This window comes from Venturia canescens, chromosome 4 (assembly GCF_019457755.1).
Source record: "Venturia canescens isolate UGA chromosome 4, ASM1945775v1, whole genome shotgun sequence".
Lineage (NCBI taxonomy): Eukaryota > Metazoa > Arthropoda > Insecta > Hymenoptera > Ichneumonidae > Venturia > Venturia canescens.
The window spans coordinates 4258912-4280910 of NC_057424.1; the positions used below are offsets into that span (position 1 = coordinate 4258912).

General features: G+C 38.0%; 2 protein-coding genes, 1 long non-coding RNA gene and 3 other non-coding genes across 9 annotated transcripts in view; 2 read left to right on the forward strand and 4 right to left on the reverse strand.

The window, feature by feature from the left end:
• RfC4 (replication factor C subunit RfC4) lies at positions 1-2700 on the forward strand. The gene is made up of 5 exons (XM_043416651.1): positions 1-321; positions 933-1200; positions 1610-1858; positions 1930-2253; positions 2357-2700. Exons 1-5 carry the CDS (start codon positions 209-211, stop codon positions 2456-2458), a joined length of 1056 nt encoding a protein of 351 aa, XP_043272586.1. The 5' UTR covers positions 1-208; the 3' UTR covers positions 2459-2700.
• Positions 2299-21999, reverse strand: part of sprt (PDZ domain-containing protein sprite) — a 26743-nt gene continuing 7042 nt past the window's right edge. The window contains exons 2-11 of one of the 3 annotated variants that reach the window (XM_043416648.1): positions 16520-16622; positions 15702-15795; positions 10187-10267; positions 7163-7326; positions 6865-7050; positions 6294-6449; positions 6004-6156; positions 4358-4622; positions 3841-4263; positions 2299-3509 (exon numbers count right to left, since the gene is read on the reverse strand). In XM_043416648.1, the coding sequence (XP_043272583.1) occupies positions 3075-3509; positions 3841-4263; positions 4358-4622; positions 6004-6156; positions 6294-6449; positions 6865-7050; positions 7163-7326; positions 10187-10267; positions 15702-15795; positions 16520-16575 (2013 nt within the window). In that variant the 5' untranslated portion in view covers positions 16576-16622 and the 3' untranslated portion in view covers positions 2299-3074. Of the gene's footprint in view, positions 3510-3840; positions 4264-4357; positions 4623-6003; positions 6157-6293; positions 6450-6864; positions 7051-7162; positions 7327-10186; positions 10268-15701; positions 15809-16476; positions 16623-21999 lie in introns of those variants that run through there. The other 2 variants (XM_043416650.1, XM_043416649.1) reach the window with 2 other exon arrangements.
• On the forward strand, positions 3372-6200 carry LOC122409249 (uncharacterized). Of its 2 annotated transcripts, XR_006260637.1 has the most exons (5): positions 3372-3533; positions 3740-3856; positions 3927-4168; positions 4427-5515; positions 5584-6200. It is a non-coding gene; the product is annotated as an uncharacterized lncRNA (long non-coding RNA). The 2 variants fall into 2 exon arrangements; XR_006260638.1 differs by lacking the exons at positions 4427-5515; positions 5584-6200 and adding an exon at positions 4313-4425.
• Positions 6553-6624, reverse strand: TRNAE-UUC (transfer RNA glutamic acid (anticodon UUC)). The gene has a single exon. It is a non-coding gene; the product is annotated as a tRNA-Glu (tRNA).
• Positions 6713-6784, reverse strand: TRNAE-UUC (transfer RNA glutamic acid (anticodon UUC)). Its single transcript has one exon. It is a non-coding gene; the product is annotated as a tRNA-Glu (tRNA).
• On the reverse strand, positions 17174-17246 carry TRNAV-UAC (transfer RNA valine (anticodon UAC)). The gene has a single exon. It is a non-coding gene; the product is annotated as a tRNA-Val (tRNA).

Genomic DNA, 21999 nt, shown 5'->3' on the forward strand with positions numbered 1-21999 from the left:
GCCAACCGATGAACCGATTCAGTCGCAGTCGCGCATTCGTTGAAAACGCATAAACACGTCAAAAATATTCTCGCAAGTAAAAAGTAAACTTTTCGATCTTTCGAGAATTGGTAGTTTCCGTTATTACTTTTCATTGCATGTAGATAATTCTACTTGAAAGTGCGTAATAAGCAAAAGAACTAAGAAGGAAAGGGTACACTTCAAAACGATGGCAGCCGATGAAATTGTAGACGAATCTATGGAAGTTGACGTTGTACCGTCAACAAGTAGCACAAAAAATCCAAAAGACGACAAATTCACAAAATCTCTGCATTTACCATGGTAAGGAATCGAAAATATACATCTACTTCATAAAAAAGATACTATTTCATGAAAATCCATGAACTGAGGTTATGTGAAAAGTTCGCCGGTTCGTTTACGTCAAACTTACAAAAATTCTGGCGAACATTGTGTTCTTCGACATAACGAAAAATATATTTGTCAGAGAGGTTTATCCGTAATTTTACAGTAAACATTGATTTTTTGATACCAATAATAAAGAACAACATCGATAAGAAGGATAAAAGAATTTGAGGAAATAACTACCTGGCTTAAACGATTGTAGGTTTATTTGATTTCTTATCTGTAAATTGTAATTTGGTTGCTGATCAAAAAGCTGGATGAACGCAAAAAAAAAAATTCACGTTCACAATGGAAAAAAGAACATTCAAATTTGGACATTGGAGTCTAACAAAATTGCCAAAAAAAAAAATTGCAATTTTCCAATTGTGTTCCCTTTATTTGCAATTCGTAGTTTTTTATTCTATACAAACAATTCGTGAAATAAAAAATTGGTGAATTACAAATCTTTTCCCGTTCATTTTATTGAACTTTGTTACAAACTTCAATGTTATAAAAAAAATTTATGTGCACAAAGATAATTTTAATTTCAGGATTGAAAAATATCGACCACAAGTGTTCACTGACATTGTGGGTAATGAAGATACTGTTGAGAGATTGTCATTATTTGCCCGTATGGGCAATACACCTAATATTATTATTGCTGGTCCTCCTGGTGTGGGAAAAACGACCACAATTTTATGTTTGGCTCGAATACTCTTGGGTCCTGCTTTCAAAGAATCTGTTCTTGAGCTCAATGCTTCAAATGATCGAGGAATCGATGTTGTTAGGAACAAAATCAAAATGTTTGCACAAAAAAAGGTTCGTAGATACTCTTTGGCAAATAGTAAAAACATTTTTCAAAAAACCAATGTTCAAAAACATACAAAACAATTGAGATTACTAAATCGGTATGAGGCTTGTTTTACTTTTTTCTTAAATGTGGAAAAACTTGTACAATTTCTTGAAAAATCACTATGTGTACACGTTCCCAGAAAAAAAAGTCAAACAGTTATGGATTCATTCTATCTTGGAAATAATCTTGAAAAACAAGATTCCAGATAATAATATTGCCTAAAAGACAAAAATCATTGGTTTTTCAACAATAACAACTTGAATGCCATATTATACTTCATAAAAAAGGTGGCTGAAGTGGATATAATATAATACCAAATGTGTGATTATCAGTTTTGTATTAATCGTTAATAAAGTTACGATTAATAAAAATCAGGTAAATTTACCGCAAAATAAACACAAAATAATCATACTGGACGAGGCAGACAGTATGACCGAAGGAGCGCAGCAGGCTCTGCGTCGCACAATGGAGATTTACAGTAACACTACGAGATTTGCTCTTGCTTGTAACAATAGTGAAAAAATAATCGAACCAATACAGTCGAGGTGTGCTATGTTACGTTATGGGAAACTAACGGATGCACAAGTGTTGGCAAAAGTTCTTGAAGTTTGCAGGAAAGAAAATGTAAGTGAGACAAACCAAGTTTACATTAACATCAGAAATTTTCAATTAATTAACGATTCCTGTTTATCAAGGTCTCATACACCGATGACGGTTTGGATGCTATCATTTTCACGGCACAGGGGGACATGAGACAAGCTTTAAATAATTTGCAATCTACGCACAACGGTTTTGGTCACGTGAACAACGAAAACGTCTTCAAAGTTTGTGACCAGCCACATCCTCTCGCGATCAAAGAGATGCTTGAGAAATGTTGTGTCGGTGACATGAGTTCGGCACACCAAACTTTGGAATATCTCTGGAGCATGGGATATTCTGCCGAAGATCTTATAACGAATATATTTCGCGTTTGCAAAAATTTACTAATTGATGAGGTGCTCAAACTTGATTTTATTAAGGTAATTCAAATATAAAATAATATATGGATAAAAAAGAATTTTCACTTCTTTCTCAACGAAAAACTTTTATTTTCGATATATGTAAAAAATTTTTGTTCTACAGGAAATTGGAATGACGCATTTAGGAATTGTCGAAGGACTGAACAGTCTTCTGCAATTAGACAGTCTTTTGGCGCGCCTTTGTCGCAGAGGCTTGCAAAAATAACATTTCCTCTTCATTATCATCGCATGAAAAATGTCTTGGTTCTTCATCGAATTATAATAAAGTTATTCATACAATCGTATTGATAGATTATATAAAAAAATATCCCTCTTTTTATATTATATGAGGGCGAGTTGAAAATATCGGTTTACATTCATCTCTTAAAACCCCTCAACTAATTTATAAGGTTTTGAATTTGAAATCATTGCAAATTATAAATAAATGCATGTATTATTACGCTTTAACGTACTTTGTACGAGTCATTTAGTTTCCAAATCCTGTGTATAAAATTAAAGAGGGATCATTCGATGAGCTTATACGTTCACAATTGCACTTTGTACATGAGATTCAATCCGCTTTTCATTTTAAATCATACAAGATATCACTTTTTCGATTGATTCGTTTTGAGAAGGTATGTAGCGATATATAAATTTTTAATGAGGAAAATTATCGTATAGAATATTTTTCAGTGAAATCAAGTCTTGAAATATCAAGAAAAATTCTGATTTTTAGCTTTCATGAGCAGAAATCTCTTTTGTAGATCAAAAATACAGTTGCGTTATGGGTAATTAATTATTTGAATGAATCTTAATACAGTACAAAAATTATTAGTTTGATTTCAGCACCATTTTTCCATCGGTACTGATGTTAAATGGGGTCGGGGCTTAGGAGATGGCCACCTTAAGGCGCTTTGACAGGATTCCGCTCTGGATGGTGTCCTCGGCGGTGGCTGAGGTGGATTCAGGGACGATTGCATATCGTTACTATGATTATTATGATTATGATTATTGTAATTGTTTAGCTCAGTATCGCTGCGTCCGTTTTTATCGATAGTCGGTGGATCACCGCGATAATTTCTCTTCATTGGTTTTCGTGAATTTTCGTGAGATGGTGTAGTCGGTGGCGCACTCTCGACCGATTGCAAACTTGCTGCACGATGGAGCGACAAACGTAACGGTTTTTTTGGCGGTGCTGGACGAATTTTCGAATTGATCTCGTGACAACTATATGTTCCTGACATTTCCGAGTGTTCCGAAGCTCGAGATTGATTATCCTGAAAGACACGAGCCGTTATGTGGTAAAAAAACATGAAAATATTATTTTTTGGCTATATAAATGATTTAGTACTGTTTGATTTTGTTCGATGGATTTGAAAATTAATATTGACGTTTCATTACGCAAATTATATATTAGTGATAAACTATTAACGATGCTCATTTCCGTCAAACTTTCATCTTCATTGTGCAAATTCCGCTTATTTTGATGTATGTGAATTTGTAACAGAATAATATCTTACTTCATGCAATTGAAGAACATTACAACGTAGATATGATCATTCTGAACAGTTCGGTATCATATAATGAATTGAATATTGATGAACTTACCTGCATTCGATAAAAGGTGGGTTCCGAGTCGAATTCCAAAGATTGTAATGCTTGAGAGCTTCTTCTACTCTTGTGCATTTGATCAGCAGTGGAATCGAGTCGTGAGGAGCGCCTTCGTTGCGATTGCAACTGTCCCTGTGATTGATGAAAATCTAAGCTCGCGGTTGAGCGTGTTAATTGAAAATTCGTCAACGATACGCCCTTCTGACGACTTCGGGATTTTTGGTGGCCGTTTGTCGCACTATCCGATGAAAAATCAAGCAATTCCTTCGGATTACGAGAATCTTGAACGAATGTTCGTCCTTGATCGGTTTGACGCGTTCGTACGGTAGGTAAACTTTGTCTCAAATCAGCTGGACTTCGGACATTCAAACCCGGCAAATTTGCCACTAACGCCGTTACTTGAGGCCCTTTCTGGAAAACCTGAAAAATATTCCAAATGTTTATTCGTTTCTTTTGCAATCTTTTATAGCATACAGATTGAAATACCGAATAAAATTTTTTTAATATTATGTACCTGGACATGATCCTGGTGACTCGGCGGTGTCTCGACAACGGTAATTTCGGGTCGTGCTGGCGCCAAAAGATCCCGAACCTGTTCCTCGAGATATCCGATTCTGTGTGTAAGCCTGAGATTATCGGATCTCAATGTGCGAAGTGCAGCGAGTGATTCGCTCCTTCGTAAAACAACGATTTGCGCAGCGTCCGGTGCAACGGCGAGAAGCCTCGTTAAATCGTTTCTACCAGCACCAACTACGATTTTACCGTTGACTTCTAAAATCCTGGTGAACAATAATCGATAACTTGAGTTAAACAGAGTATGAATGAATTCTGGATGAATAATGATGAAACCGCAATGCAATCACAAAGTTTGGTCAATCAACTAATAAATTTGACTCAATAAAATGATAATACTGTATTGATTGGTCGATACTAAACTTAACTTATAAATTTAAATTTTCGTGATTAAAAACAATTTTTAGCATAAGTATTGACTCGTTTGATAAATCTAGACTAATAAAGTTATATGTATGAGAAAAATTTGGTGGTCTCAAAGAACTCTTTTCGAGGAATAGAGAATCACAATCCAAGACATATAGAACAATTATTTCTCGAGAAATATACGTGTTTTAAGGCTTGACGAGTGCACTCGGCGTTATAAGGGGTCATGTGAAGTTGCAGTTGCAATTAGCGGGGGCAGGCCGCGGACTTCCGGAGCTTATTGTGTGTTTCATCAGTTAATACAGTACGAGAAATTTACGGAGCGAAGAAAAGGCTTCGATTCTCGTTATCTTGCGGGTGAAATCATCAACATGAGCCTTTTTGTTTGTAACTTCGTATATTTACGAATAAATGTGTATGGTGCGAGCTTCACGGTACAGAGAATCACGAGAGAACGCGAACGCCGAGATTGGCCATTGTTCTTCCTCAATCCACGCTCGTAGGAGTGCGCGAGATCGCCTCGTGTTTACCTCGCCCATTTTCTTCTTTTTCCTCTATATATACTATCTTAATGTTCTTAAGTGTATGCATAAAAGTGACGTTTGGGCTGCGGGAAACGGCGACAAGTGCATTCTCTATTTTTCGTAACGTTATAACAAAATTATGAGCTAAAATAATTTTTGTAAAAAAACAAATTATTGGATCCGATTGCAAACAAAAGAAATCGACAACGGTTAGGCCCAATAATTTTGCTTGTTTCAGCAAACGACGAAATTCTGAAAGAATTTATCCACATTTTAGAGATAAAAAAGGATCGAATGATATTTCGACTCTATTAGAACATGTCGAGGGTTTTGTGGACACACACATGCGATCGCGCACACGAATGGAAAGAGTTTTTAGAACGGATGTGAGAAACTGCGGACAAGGCCTCCAAAACCGGGCATTCCACAATAATCGTGATCAAGACAGCTCGCGTGTGGGCCCGAAGAGAAAAAAAGATAAGTCGAGAATCAGTTATGAACTACTTTTTTCGCAAGAAATTTATTTTCTCTTTTACCAAAAAAAAAAAAAATTGACTACTTAAATAAGATTGGAATGTAAAAAATTCAAAATCAGAATAATCATAGTAAATTAATGATTAATTGTTTCGGGCATTTTTTAATTCATACTTTTTTTTACTTCGAGAAAAATGTAAAAATTTAAAAAATGCCTTTTCACCTGTCTCCTTTACATAAACCTGAATCCTCCACTGCCCAATCGACATAAAGACCCACAGCACCGTCTCGCGGGCCAGCTCCAAAACGAGGACTTTTCGGATCGGCACTGACCTCCACAGCATGAACAGTCATTTGGGTACCGCCAGAAATACAGCTATAAAATGACCATCGAATATTTGTTATATAAATAATCATGTATGCAATAAAAAATAAATTATTGAAAATTTTTGTGACTTTTTATTTCGTTCTGTCATTGTAACATGGAACGTTATCGATTGAGAAAAAAAATACCTGAATATCGTATCGTTCTTTTGCTTTTCGTGTGTTTCCGCTAATTCCAGAGCGGCCTGCAGAGCTCTGCTCTCCTCACGAAGAGTCAGAAGTTCGAGCTCCTCCCGTCCGAGACGATATTCCAATTCGGCCTGTTGAATTCTCACGTCTATGTTGCTGGAATTCGACAAGATCGTGAGATCAAAAAAATGAATATCATTTACGAAAATGGTGCGACTTTAAATTGTTCGGCTCATTTCTGAAAATAGAAACAAAAATTTTCCCATACCGGGAATCGAACCCGGGCCTTCTGGGTGAAAGCCAGATATCCTAACCACTAGACAATATGGGATGATATAGAAATAAATATTTTTAAAATCACCACAAAATTAAAGTTAGTTTGAAATAGAAAATTCTAATTTTCTTTGGAAAAAAAAATTTTCCCATACCGGGAATCGAACCCGGGCCTTCTGGGTGAAAGCCAGATATCCTAACCACTAGACAATATGGGATGAGACGAGAAAGTATGGGTTGAAGCACTTCAAAACGTTCCTGTGACATTAAAAAATGAAAATCTGCGATTTATCCTCACTCTGTGATGTCGAGACGTTCAAGGGCAAGTTTGAGGTTCTTAATGGTGAGTCTTTTGTTGTCCGCGTCCCGTTGTAATCTTTGAAGACGTTCGTCAGTCGCCTTTCTGTCAGCCTCGGTCAATGGCGGCGCTCCGTTTCTCAAAGCCAGGCGATTGCTCAATGTATTGCACAGTTGACCTTTGAGTCTGCGATAATAAATAGTTGAGGCATTAAGGAAACATAAGAAAGGAAACGAGGCTTTTTTTATTTGAGAATCCGGTAGGAGGAAAGATTTTTTAAAAATATTGCGAAACCAACGTCTGAATAATATTTTCTTTATCGCGGAGAGCAACCCTCAGGGCATCGACTTCCTTATGATGATCACGATTCCGATGACTCGCTGGCGAGATCATACCTCCAGATACGCTGCCGCCTTTTTTCCGGCGCGGTGTTGTCGATAGCGAGACCTCGATACTCGCCATCTGAAACACCAAAATATAAACGAAACTGAAGGGATGAAAATTCGTTTATTGAAATTGTGGAAGAGCGGAACAAGATCGACGATTATTGGTGAATGTCCACGAGAGCATCCTCGATCGAGCAAAAATCGATTGTGCCTTTAAACGGAAAAAATATTCAGGGAGGTCATGAGAATAAATACATTTTTGCATCATTGCAAGAATTCTCATTTTCTCTTTGTGTTCGTTTTTCCACTGGTGATGTCCACGATCGCACGACCTCCAGTCGTGACTTTCCTTCCATCTTTTTTCATCTCCATCCTCTCTTTACTCTTGCTATTCTCCCCTTTTATTTTCTTTCCTTATCCTCTGAGGGGAAATGAATATTTTGCACAAGAACGTAAGGAGAGGATGAGAAAAGAATGAAGAAGAGGAAGATCGAAAAGCAGGATGCATATGGGTAATGCTACTGAAAAAATACCTCCGGATAAAATACCTTTTTCGCTGTACCTTACTGTTTTTTTGCCTGTCTTCTGCGCCCTTCCATCTTCTCCATTTACGGATCCAACTTCGTAATTCGCATAAATATATTTCACGCGGTTGTTTAACCTTACGTTTTCAATGGCAGCTTCGAAAAGTACCTTCTTCAATAACTTATTTGCTTCTTTCTCATGAATCTTCTTCAAGAATTTTTGTTTTCGATTCGTGAGTCTTTGATTATTTGAATACCGCAATATTTATCCGCTTGAGATGTACGAAAATAACGGAGAACGAGGAAATATTTTGTTATATTTTTTTATTCTGTTCACCAGTCTTCGTTGATAATATTTATTGATCCTCACTATTCAAAAACATGACTTTTACGCAGTTCAGTCTTAAATATCTTGTGGATAAAAATATGAATGGTCCTGGGGACTTTGTTTCCGACTCCTTTTTTGAGTTCACAAAAAGGACTACTTTTTGATTTATTTTTCAACTGGAGACTCTCACGGTACGTGGTTGGCTTGAAAAGCTTCTCTAAGAATCTTATTGCAAGCGACGGCGAGTACGACGAGTCTTATATACTCGTTTATACATCGTACAGTGCCTTAACGAGTGCCGGATACTTTGACGTCGTTGGGCGCACCGGAAACTCGAGTGCAGCGAGTCCAAGGAGTCCCTCCCTCCTTTCTTGTGTGTATACCCTTATTTCTGTTTCTCTCTATCCCGTTCCCCAGGTTATAAAATAAATGAGGAAAATCCACACGAGAGTGCATCCAACAATGGGAAACACCACAATTCTTTTTAACGCTTCTCTGTATTTATGTACACAAACATTACGGTACAGGAAAGTTGTATTTTACCGTTGATTGTGTTATATTATGGTACTACTACAGGCAACGCTTTGTACGCTCAATTGAATTCTTCGTGCGAAATTGCTATTTTTTTATTCAACGATTAAATAACTATTTACGAATTAATCCGTGAAAACTTGAATTGTGATAGAAACATTATTCAAAACAAGGCTATTTTACTGTTTCGGACAAAAAACATTCTGCAGGAGTGAATTTTCTAACCCAATGTTCTAGCGTAATTTATTTTTTTATGTCACAACTGAGAGACTGATTTAGCTACTGATTTCGTACTGTTTTTATCTTTACATATTAAAACTTCTCACAATGGGAAGAAATCTCAGGGGTTTTGTCTCGAACGAGTAGAAGATAAATGATATATCCGGTTGCTTGTTCACGTCGGCGTTGTGCGGTCGCGGGTATCGTGAGTCTTCTCGAATTTCTTGGTCAATCGTTAAAGTTCTCAAGGTTGGCGGAACGACTTCCATACAAATTTCGTACCAACGTACGGTTGTTATTAGGACCGGTTTTAATTGAATCGATCCTGTAGTTGATCTGTTTTCTTTTCGATTGCTATGACAACCCCAGAAAACTTTCTTGCTAAATTGAACCTTCGAAACAATAGGTACCGTGTCCTTTTGACCTTGAGAACCGGAAAATTCACTGCCGTGTTTAAGTCATTCACCAGCAAGTGAGGACTTTTTCATGAACCGTTTGGCTTGGCCAGACAGGTCGTGAATTAAAAAAAAAAAAAAAGAGTAAAAAAGAATTTACGAGGAAGTTACGCCACTGCAAAAAGGGCCAGTCCATATTCGTGTTTATGCGTGTCTGAAGAAGTTCACGTCGTTTGGCTCCGGGCAATTTTAATATTGCGAGGACGATGGAACGAAACGAAGAAGAAGCGAAAACCTGGAGTCGGTCCTTGGCGGCAGTACCCAACGAAACGAAACATCGAGGGGTCTTCTTCGGTGTTTCGGTACCCTCGAATCTGCATATAAATCACTGACTCGACGGAAACCAGAAGAAACAAGAACACGCCTGACGTTCGGATAATAATAATAATAATGAAAAAAGGTACCAAGTGCTATAACGTGGCTCATCGATGAAATGAGACTCGAATTGGTTACTTTTCTGTATCGAGTGAAGTTAGATTTTATTTAAAAATTGGTACTTTGTTATCGATCGAATATGCGAGTGAAAATTACGCAGAAAACAACTAGAATTTCATGAAGAGTAAGGCCTCAAAAATTATTTTGATTATTTTGCTGAATAATGTTGAAAAAAAGAGAAGAAAACACGACGAACACTCCTCTAGATCTTAAGAAAACCTTTCAATTCATTTTCTTAAGTAAAAAAATGTAGAAATTTGGGACAAAAATAGCGAAGTCAAAAAATGGAAAGAAAAAACGTTAGAGTTGAAAGAATCTCACAGATTTTTACGACCGAGATTTACTTTGCTCAAGATTTTCTCCTTTTTTTACCCATCACCGTGGCAAAAGTCCCGTCATTTTTTCCCCTTTTCCAAACCTATTGTTTATTTAGGATCACTTTACCTTGGCTTCGAGGGTTTCGAGTTGCGCCATTCTTGGCTCAAGAAGTTGCTGCTGTGATCCGAATCCTGTGTGCAATGCAGTCTGAAAGGAGAGAATAGTCCTCATGAATAATGGCTCAAGAAATAAAGAAACGCTTTGTCATTTATGGATCACTGAAAAAAATCTCAAATCTAGTTACATCGAGTCATTGCGCCGATCTCGAGAAATCAATTCAACGTTTCTCACTATTGTTGATAAACGACTGAACGTAAAAATCCAAAAATCGAATGATGCAATGAGAAGAAGAATGCTTAAAATTTGTCTTTAGACTGGCTAATTCAGTATGAAAGTGCTTCTATATCGATTTATCTCATGCCGCAGGTCGCTTTTTACTTCCGAATCGTTTATACGAGTCTCGGATGGATCACACCTTTTATACAATCTCGCCGAGACCTATACAGACTCGTATAATAGTCCGGAGACTATTATATAAGTTATAGTACCCTACTGTGCGGTGTATTTTCAATTCTCTTCTTTTCTCTCTCTCTCTCTCTCTTTCTTTCTTTCTCGATTTCGTAAAGGCTCCGTGCTTCTCCTTCTTCCGTACATATCTACGTTTATCTTCCAGAATCCTTTCACGCTTATACTCAAGATCTTTTTTATTCTCGCTCTTTTCACCTCTTCAACTTCTTCTTCTTCTTCTTCTTCATTTTCCCTGTCCATTGAGCGTGTCTCTCGCAAGAGATAATGAAGAAAGAAAAGCTACAATTGTACTGTTTGCGGGTAGATTTTACGGGCAGACAAATCCCATTTTACACGGACTGTTCCCAACACCACACTCTTTCCTTGTCAGTTCTATTTCTCAACTTCTTTTTTCCCTTTCTTCTGGTTTCTCCTCTCCTATTTATGACCTTAGTACGAATCCTAATGTGTTTGCAGAACTTCCATGGGATCTACGTGGCTTCGAGCTCTCACGATAGATTGATTCTTTTCTGACAAGTCCATTTCCCTATTTTCAGAACAAAAGGTGACGAAAAAGTTTCTCTCGTTTCAACCACATCAAAATCTTTTCTGATACGTCAAATCCGGAAGGAAATTTTCTTCTCTTCTGGAATCGTGTCCCGCACGATCTCCCGCTCAAAAGGAAAAAGAAAAAAAAACAAGAGGCATTCTCACGAAAGAAAAGTAGCAAGAGCAATTAGACCATTCGTTCGTTCTGAACGAGGGCGAAAAGTGGCCAGACTTCCTGGAAACATTTGGGAGTGAAGCTTCGTCAAGGCATTAAAAAAATGAGGGGAGTTTGGTGGCTCGGTGGATAGGAATTTTACAACCTACCTCAAACGACTATAATGGATCGCGTGCGAAAGAGTGAAGCACTTTTAATACGCTCTATCATGATGTCTGCATGTATTTATATCGAGAGATGCGAGTACATTCTCCGTTCCATTCCCAATTCATGCCATTAAGTTCGACCATCACAAATCAAAATTGTTTATTATTTTCCTTCACTTCTTTCTCGAAAAGTTAACCTATTTTTTCAAACTTTCGAATCTCTTTTATTCTCGGAAAGTTCAAGGAACATGTACGCGTTAAAAAAATCGGGCGGAAACATCGAACCTTTTCAGAGCACGAAGATTTCAAGGAACCGTTGGACTCGGGACCCCGACTTACTCACGCCTTGGAATTCGCCCCTTCTCTCTTCTCGTTCTTTTTGTATGTACTGAAAGATTTTTTTTGTTCCTCGTTCTGTGCCGTGTTACGAAAAAGTTGACACTAATTCAGTAAGCAAAGTTAATGGAAAATAAACCATCGAATGATAAAATTGGAATCATCGAAGGAGAAACAAATTATTTTCAGAAATAAATGCTCCAATGTTACTGAACAAATCCCACGAATGATAGATCTACGAAAAATAAAAGAAAAGTCTGAATTGTTTGAACGAAATAATACGCGTGTCTAAAATTCTGCAAAATCCAGCGTGAAAGGCGTCGCATTCTTCTTTGACTCTGGTGAAAAAATGCGGGATACACCAGAAGAGAAGAAAAAAATGGCGAAGCATGCGAGAGTTGTGTTGCTGCGTGAAGGAATGAAGGAGAGAGATTATTTGGTGTGCGTCCTCAACGTGGCGTAGAAAAGGTGGAAATCGAATGGAAATTTAAATATTTTGAAAAAATGACTGCATTATTCCACGGTTAAAAATTATAGACGCGATGAACCTCGCCAGCATGGACGCCTGATCGGAAAACCTGAGTTTTTCGTAACTAGAGCGTGCTTCTGTAAAAATTAAATGACCTTTACAGACAGTTTTTGAGGAATTATTGATGGAATAATAGTGCGGAAGAAATTCAAATGGGTTCTGCTCATTAATCATAAATTTCCCATTAATCACGATAATTAACAGAGGTGACCTCTTTTCGAGGAACTTCAAATTAATTAAGTGACTCATGAGAACCAAGATTGGATCCTAATTGTTTTATTACGGTTAAAGTATATGAAGGCCGACGAAAATGTAGCAGGATAAAGAGGAAAAAAATTCACACGAGCTAGTCTACTCGCTTTATCACAATCTATTGTGTGTAACGCTATCAATTATTCAATATGCTTCTAAGGCGTTCCCCTCAATGCTATGGAAGCAGCCCTAAAACGGAATTTCAAAAATTGCTTGGCAAATAAATGACTGCTTCATCTGAATTTTTGAAAATATTCATCAACTGATTAGTACCGATGAGCTAATTGATTTTATTGACATTTGCTTCAATCGAGATTCACTTATAATTACTGATTCGACAATGATTTTTGTCACAAAAATCGTGCTCAAATGCACTATCAGCATTGAACGCGTTAATATTTTGGATCATTCGGAAGTGTTTATTTCAATAAAGCTGACGTGTTCTATTATTCGGAGGGATGAAATCGAGCCGACGTCAAGGGGAGTTGTAGTTAAAGATTTGCATCGAAGGGAGCCCCGTTAATCGAGAGGGACTCGAGAAAAAAACGAAACGAAACATTGGAAAATAAAAAGAAGAAAAATAAAAAACAAAAATCGTGTCGGAGAATATCGAAAACCAGTTTGGCCTCAGCGTGTGTTGTTGCCCGACTCCGTTTCTCATTCGTTAATCGTCGTTCCTTGTGCGATCATATACTACGTGAAACGTACGCACGTACGGGCGGCTTCATGCCAAGGAAAAAATATTTGTTGTCTATAAAAATCTGTACACTCGAATGAGGAAAGAGAAGCTTCCACGACTGACATTTCGATCGTCACGTCACAAGTCGCCAGAGAAAATATACGTAAATAGAGTAACCGCGTCCGAACTCTTCGGGTCTCGCAAGTGACACTTTCACCTGCAAATAGATTACCCCCTCTCCCCGTCAGTACGCTACTTTTTTTCCAAATAAATAATGGAATCGAAACACAAATTTTGGAAAAAAAGCCCCATAGTTCGCGATGTATCGTAAATATGGCTCTGGGGATGCATCCATTCGTGTGTACAATTATGTGGGAGTCTCAGGAGGTTGAATGCGCATCGGGGGATCGCGGAGGGAAAAGCATTATATACACTGCGTGTACACTTATATTTATAAACAGATATATATATGTGGTGAATTGTGCCCGGAGCACCGAGAAGTTTTCTCATACAGTATCTATTTCTGTATGCGTGTTAAGCGCGTCCAAGTCTTTCCCCGACGCGCTTACGAAGGCGTGCGAGCTTCGTCGTCTTTCTCATCTACACATGCATCGGGCTTTCTGTGCTAAAAGTTCCAAGCCTCACGAATGAAATGTTGACAGGGGAACTACTGCTGCATGTGCTCCGCGACAGGTCCTGTACTTGGTCTCCAATTTTTTTCGGTATTACCAAGGACGTGAATGATTTTCTTTCAAATCTTTGTGTCAAGAGTGTCTGGCAGCAATTTTGGAGAGCATATTGACATTTATTTCCTATCAAGTCGTGATTGTAAGGAGAGAAAACAAATTTTTCTCATTCAGCTTATAATCGATTTTACTCGACGAAAATTTCGGAGATCTATAACACCATTTTTTTTTATTAAATAACTGATATTTTTATTTGCTTACACATACTTTTAAGTTACTTGCATAAATATTCATTAACGGTTTAACTAAGCACCTGAATTTGTTCAACCAGCTGTACCAAAGCTTTGACGGTTCGATCAAAAACTTGTGTTAGCGTTGAAACATTTTTGTTGTTCGTTATCAAGCTAAATATTTTGGTGAACGGAACCAAAATTTCTTTCGGTCAACGAACTTTCCTCTGAGCGAACTTGATCTCTGTTTTTCATCCGGTCGTCATAATTATTTCCACTGCGGTAATGAGGACGTCGATGATCTTGTTTCGAGATTTTCTGTCAAAAGTTATCCGCGGCAGCAGTTTTTACTAGCTTATCAACAAATTCTTTTCAACCCAATGATCTACGTTTCTTTTAGTATATATGACGAAATATTTAGCTGCTGAATACGGTTTGAAAAAACGATATGCATTAGAACGCCTCGTGCAATCATATAGTATACATACATTTTTTTATATCAGTGTATTCCCTCCGAGTCAAGAGTACAAGCATGGCTTGAGCACACGCCCAATACACGAACAAATAATATGCGTATGTGTGTTGTATTTTGTATGCAAATATACATATATAACACGTATTCCTGGAAGATTATGTAGCGAAGAGTGCGAAGATACATGAAAGGCCTCCGGAGGCTGTAACATGATGAACGATCCACTGGAAATTAATCTCTCTCGTTGTCGACTCGATCCATTCAATACGAGAATCATTTTCGTAAATAATCAAAGCAATAAACACTTTTGATTCATTTTGATAAGTCAAATTTTCGTATACATAAAATATATAAACGAAAAGTTACAGGAGTCGTAATAAGAGATACTTTTTCGAATATTTGCTGATTCGTAATATAATCGAGTGACTTTGACGGTACATTTAATACCCTCGTTGGCTGATTTTTTAAAAAATAATTCGAACTCTTGTATGCTGTTGTTTGTAAAGTGTGAATATCGGGTAGTGAATTTATCTTTGGGAAAGAAAAATCTGAGGAAGGCCTCTCGACCTCACATTGTCTCGATGAATCGTGAGCTTTTGTCGATGAAACATAACGATGGTACGAGCTTTTGAACAACATAATATATACCAGATAAAGAGGAACAAAGAAGTAGAGAGAGGAAGAGAGAAGAAATGATTGCCAGCCAGAAAAAAAAGCTCGACCTGTTTCTCGAGCCCGAAGAGCTGAGAAAAAAGACGAAAGTGCCCTCCTTAATTTTACAAACTTCGTAAGCTTTTAATCGATATGCTAAATGACCGAAAATCGAGGTCAAGAGTTCTCGGTACTTCGAAAAGATCGACGTTTTCTTCGTTTTCATCGGATTTCAACTCGGAACAAGTTCCGATCAAAATTTCTAAAATGTTTCATTCAAAATGATGATTAAAGTGTGCAAATAATCGTTCGAAAAAATACTGAAATCAACTGAAACTAAATTTATGATAATGAAATAAATTAATTTACCAATGAAACGGAGCGTTGTTGAATTTTCAATCCAAGATCTTCTCTGTCGTCACCACAGTCAGTCGTGTAAAAGAGAACACTTTTTTTAGAGCCCCTGAAATATGCACCTGACGTTTCATTAATAAATCCACCCTAAAAAGAATACACAATAATTAAATAATCACACGTTCCACGTCGTTACATCCGATTTTCATTTGTTTATACATTTTCTTTTTTCCATCAAAGTATGCGAATCGCGAGTTGAAAAAAGTGAGAAATACGCGTCCGGAGGCAATTCCGATGCGAAAACCCTCAATTATTAGACGATAAATCATTTCGCGTGTTGCTTCCCTTTCTGTCACGAGCAATTAAAGTTGCAAAATCGGGTGTAACGATCGAGTACCAAGCGTCCCAGCTGAACTTGTATATTTCAATATCTATATTTATATTCTGCAGAGTCGTAATTTTGTGCATTTTTTTTCTTCGAGTCTCCATTATATTTTATGCAAGAAACACAATATATTGGATTCTTTTTTTTCCGCCCGTTCCAAGGGGCACTTTTTGCTTCAAATTGTTTTTCGAGTTACTATGAAATTGTTCGAAACTCGGTTACACCAAACGAAACGGAAATTCAGCAGAAAAATCATCGATTGTTAAAAAATGATTATTCTCCAGGAACAACATCAACGAAATTTGTACCCAAACTTTAAGGAGACAAATTTATGTAAAAAAAAATCTTTCAACCGTTCAGTAGTTTCGCCTGGAATAGTCTATATAGGAAAGATTGTATACATACTAGGCTCGTGAGTACAACTGTATTTATGATAATCGTTCTTCACCTGAGTGCCTTCCCATTCCGATTGAAAGAGTGATCATGCCGATGATAATCGTTCATCTCGATTTTTTAGCGTACGTCATCTCGTGGCTGCCAAACTTCAGGGACTGAAAAACGAGAAAGCGAAATAAACAGGATGATCAACTGGCACTAATTAAAAATATAGTCTTAAGGAAGTTGAAGCGATATTTATAGGACATGATACGAAAAATACATTAGATTTTATTATTCCAAAATAATGAATTGAAAATTTACGTGAATCTTCTTGAATAGCGCTTAATTATGTGTGAAAAATTTGAAGAGGTTTCACCGCCTGGTAATCGAGATATTCATTGTCGAAAATGACAAGGTTAAACACGGGCTCTTATGGAAGCTTTCAAAAAATTGCAAACTTCAACTATAAATATCTCAATTTCACGACGGTGAATCATCGGCATATCCCGCCAAAAGTTTAATACTGTCTTAAGCTTTCTGTTTTTAAAATTTTCATGTGCAAAGTTGGAAAATAGTTTTAACATAAGATACGCTTCAACCTCCTTAATGAGAGAGAAAAACGGGTTATCCAGACATTTTACGAGGATTATTGTGAAACAAGAGAAACGCCGGGAACCATGAGGGAAAAAACGAAAAAAAAAATAGTCAAAAGGAAAAAAAAATGTGGTTCCGGCCGGGATCGAACTGGCGACCTTCTGCGTGTAAAGCAGACGTGATAACCGCTACACCACGGAACCCCGATGTCGTTGGTTTATGACTAGACCCTTGGTCAATTTTACCATTCCAACCGATATTCTCTTTTCATTTTCTCATCCTAACAGGGCCTAATAAAATTTCAAAGTTCTTATTCGCATTCAATCATCGTCAAATGGATGAGAAAATCGGAAAAAGTACTCAAAATACATGAGGTCACGAACATCTCCTATCCGTGGCATTGGCATTGAAACCTAATGTATCAGTCCCGATACCATTTGATTGATATCCCGAAAACGTATTCTTCGTTTCATCCGTCTATAGCAGTTTATTATAAAAACGACATGGATTTGTACCAAAAATCGACCATTTTCTGTAAGTCCCATTGTTTTTGCTATCCGATCGTCCACTTCGACATCAACTAAAAAATTAGTTGAATCGACGCATGTTCATTTTTAACGTTGACGAAAATATGAAAAATTTTAGTATTCTGATGAATCCTGTAATCCACCTTGTTCCATCAATCATCGATCAAATGGAAGAATTGTTCCTAGGAGTGTTTGCAAACGTAGAAGTAAACTGATTATCTATTCTCCGCTCTTTCATGGGGACTTGACGGTACATAATACATGGTGTGTGCGTGCGTGCGTATGCGTTGACTAGTTTTACAGGGAAAAGATTCGAGGCGCCAGGGCGTTTCGAGTTTCAAGTACCCACGCGCCTCGATTGTCCAGCCGTATTGGCACTAAACCTTATTAATAAATGAACGCGCACCTATGTATAAATGCATACATAACTGGTTAGTACATTATCCACATATGTAGATACATATGAGTGATATGAACATGTGTATGCGTATAAACACTATTCGTAACGTGTATTAAGCAAGCGTGGACAATAGTCGTATGATTTGCATGAGTTATGCACGAGAAAGTTCTATCCTGCACCCACGTCTTATACAGGGTATGACAAAAGCCATCCCCTCGGAAATAATGAGGTAGCAAGACTACGAAATGGTGAAGGAAAACGTCACCATCCACGTATGTCTTGGACGTGTAGTCGATTGAATGTGTTTCGGATGAGTGTCATGAAAAAAATGTCGGTCGGGACGAACGACTTCGGAAAATTATGTATTTGTGTTACGTCCAGAAGGGACGAGCTAGAAGGGCTAGCTAGGTTAGTTTTACCCCTTTTCGCTGCCACCAACCTACACTGGAGTGTGGGATTTAGACTTTTAGTTAAACACATATTTAGATGACTAATTGAGAAGCTATTAATCTCGACAAATTTAGACTGAAAAATATGAGATTATTATCGAGAAATATAAGAGTAAAATAATGAAATCTGAAATTTATCCCTATGGTCACCTACGAGCCCCGAAAGAGGTGTTGGAATCGCTAAAATTAATAAGATAGTGACAAAATGAGATATACAATTTGGAATTTATTGAACGGGTGAAAGAAGGAAAGTTTGGAGGGTTAGTACGACTTGCACACGTTGATTTTGAACGAGGACTATTCTCCTCACGACGGTTTCACATACTTTCAACAATGTCCGCGCTACAAACGACGCGCGGTTCTCACACATACACACAAGTTGAAGAATAATAAAATCATATGCAAGAACAACAAATAACAACAAAAAAATTGTAACGATAAGAACGTCTTTGAGTCAGGGGTCGTGTTACTCAGTCGCGTTTGTTAACTCAAAACATTCTCTATGCGGTTAACCGAAGAATAATTGAGATTTACTACCCCGCCGCGAGTTTGCTGAATTACGGAGTTATTCCACGGGGACGACTGAGTGTCACTTAAGACCAAACGGAACTAATGTACAAAATCCTCGGCACGGTAACGAGAACTCGAAAGCGATTTTCGTGGAGGGGTTTTCGGTGCATATCAGCATTTTAGTCGTTATCAAGGGCATCCAAGAGCCACCTTGGAGGCCGCGATCAGGCGATGCCAATTCGACGGATTCCAAGGGATTTTTTCCACTCGCGATAGCACGAGGCATCGCGTAGAGACCGAATCAAGGGCGTTCTATCACCTTTAATAAGGGAAATATTTGCTTTGCGAGGAAGCGTCGTCAAGTCTCGCGTTACCTGTCGCGTGGGATTATCCTCGCGTCAGAAAATAATGAAATTGAATTAAATAAGTCGAACTAAGCTCAGAACGTGACGTTTGATTACATAATAAAAAAAGTTTAAATACTTCGATTATGTTTGATATTTTATCTGGTCAATTTATTTACGTCTTACGCAGTAGCAGGCTGTTACAACGATCGATTTTTGGGGGTTCGTGACGCAAATGTTGAGTTTATCTCCCGGTCATGTTGAGGCATTTTTGTGAAGTTTTGGGACTGATCCGAGGACTGATCTATAACGGAAAGAGGAACAATGAAAAGTGAATTTGCTTTAAAAATAGCAAAATAGTAGCAGCAGCAGGCACGCTGGGATTGTTTGGTGGGACAATGCTCGGCACTAGAGAGTTTCGAGTGATCGTCGAATACAATCGCGGATCGTTGTGTTGTGGAAGTCAAAAGTTACAGAGAAAAAAATTAAGAGGGTGGCAACGCGTGCGAAGGGTAAAGTGAGAAAATATTGTGTACACTCGTGTAGGGATTAAAGGGAATGGCGATAAAAAGCGAGGCTCATTGTTACGAACAGCACTCCAAGAGTCAGCGGAGCTGAAGCTCTCGGGTCGTGACTAATTTCCTTTTTGCTAACTGCCTTCGAGCCAGGTCAACCTTGACTTTTGTCTCTCCCACTCGACATGCTAATCGGTGAGAGGCGAGAAAAAAATCCCTTTTGAAGCACATTTGGTAGAATCACCACCATAACCTCATTTTTGCGATTTTTTCAATAACGCAGAACGTCACTGAGGTGAGATAGAACGTTTCCCTACGTTTGGATCGTCGAAAGAAGAAATGAAAATGAAGTTGAAAAACGATTTCGATAGAGATACAATGATGGAGGCTTACAAAGTAAAAACGTCTCTTTTTTAGACAGCAAAAAAGCATTAGAAAAAAATACGTTTTGTCGGGTCATCGCAGTATTCGAGCCCCACTCATTCAAAAACACATTCGACAAGCACAAAAATATATTTTTTTTTAATATAGTAGCGTAGCTGTATTACTTTTATTTCGTCAGGGGATGAAACGCTGCTTATTCGACATCCAGTGAGAAATGATGGAACAGCTGTCCATCAGCAAACCCATCCCCCGATCGATCCCTCCACGACAACTATCGACATGCACAGTACCAGACTATTATACAAATCGCCCGAGCGTGTAATATCCCACATTCGAAAAAGGTCTAAGTTCTTAGCCTTACCGCATCATTAATTATCATCGTTGCTTGCTACCTGGCCGAGAATCATTCGAGATCATTGTCAATTTCACACTCCTGCTTTACACGATTTGTTAAAAACGATTTTCAAATGTGTGTGTGTGTGTGCGTGCGTGTGTGTGTGTGCGTGTGTGTGTGCGTGCGTGTGTGCGTGCGTGCGTGCGTGTGTGTGTGAGGAAAAGCTGCTCAATCGCCATCAACAGTTTTTTGTCACTTGAGAAATATTGCAATTGTTGGATTCCAACAATTATCTTGAAAATGATGAATGAAACGTAAAAAGAAAAACGAAATGATGTGGAAAAAGAGATCGACAACGATTCGCAACGAGCACCGATTATTTTGCGCTTAAGCAAAAAGTCACGAAACTTGCCTTTCGCGCTGTTATGTGGCAAGTTCTTTCGCATGAGCTATTCGATGGCAAACAGACCCACATCCTGATAAAATGATCTGGAAAATGACAATAAATATTTTTTCAAACACTTCACCCTCCTGTTAATGGAGTGGAATTTCATTAATTCGTCCACTCAAAATGTCAGTTTCGCGTTCAGAATCATGGATTCGAATACTACGAAAAAATGGTTGAGCAATTCGAACAGTGCTAGAATCCAATAAAATAATTTTCAAGAATAATTATGATGGTTTAACAATCCAATGGATTCGAGTGCGAACGTCCCATAGCGCGCAATCGACAAATAATACAACACCACTGCTGCGATGTTACATTCGCGTAATATAGCAATGGAAAGAATCGTTACACGCATAACTTGGCAAGATAATTGACGATCATTAAAGTCCCATTGGTTTTCTCGTGGTCAGTCTACCGCATGTTACGAATTACGTTTATTTTGCTTGCCCCTGGCAAAACATACGTAAAGATATTTGAAGAAGGAGATGTGGAGTCGGGGAGAGGCAGAAGGAGCATATAATAAATGGTTTTGTTCCCAAAGCATATTTTCTGTTTCTATTTATAAACAGCAAATTCAATAATGCATTCGTTTTTTTTTATGATCAGCGCGAGTTTTCGACATCATGGAATCGATTAAGGGATGAAGAAAGTTATTCGATACAAAAACATATCAATTGGTATGCGCGTACAAAAAAGTAGCATTTTGCTTTGAATCGAGTGGTTGGAGCGGGAGAGTCTCTGTTTTGGCAACAGAGCCAGATCGAAGTCGAAATCCTGAGCAACTCTAAAACATTCGAAGGAGACCCCTGCATGGCACAAGGGTAAAGAAACAAGCCGCAGAGAATAGAAACTGATTCGAATTTTTTGTCCCGTTTTTCAATGATTTTTTTCCCGTAACTCGACCCTGATCTGGAACAAAAGGTTCGTTATGAAGTCGAACGATTCGCTGCCATGAGATTGAACTACGGGGAAGAGACTCGCTCGTTGGAAAATAACTGCTATGCCGATCGGCACAGGGGATGCAACAGCGCATTTCATCTGCATA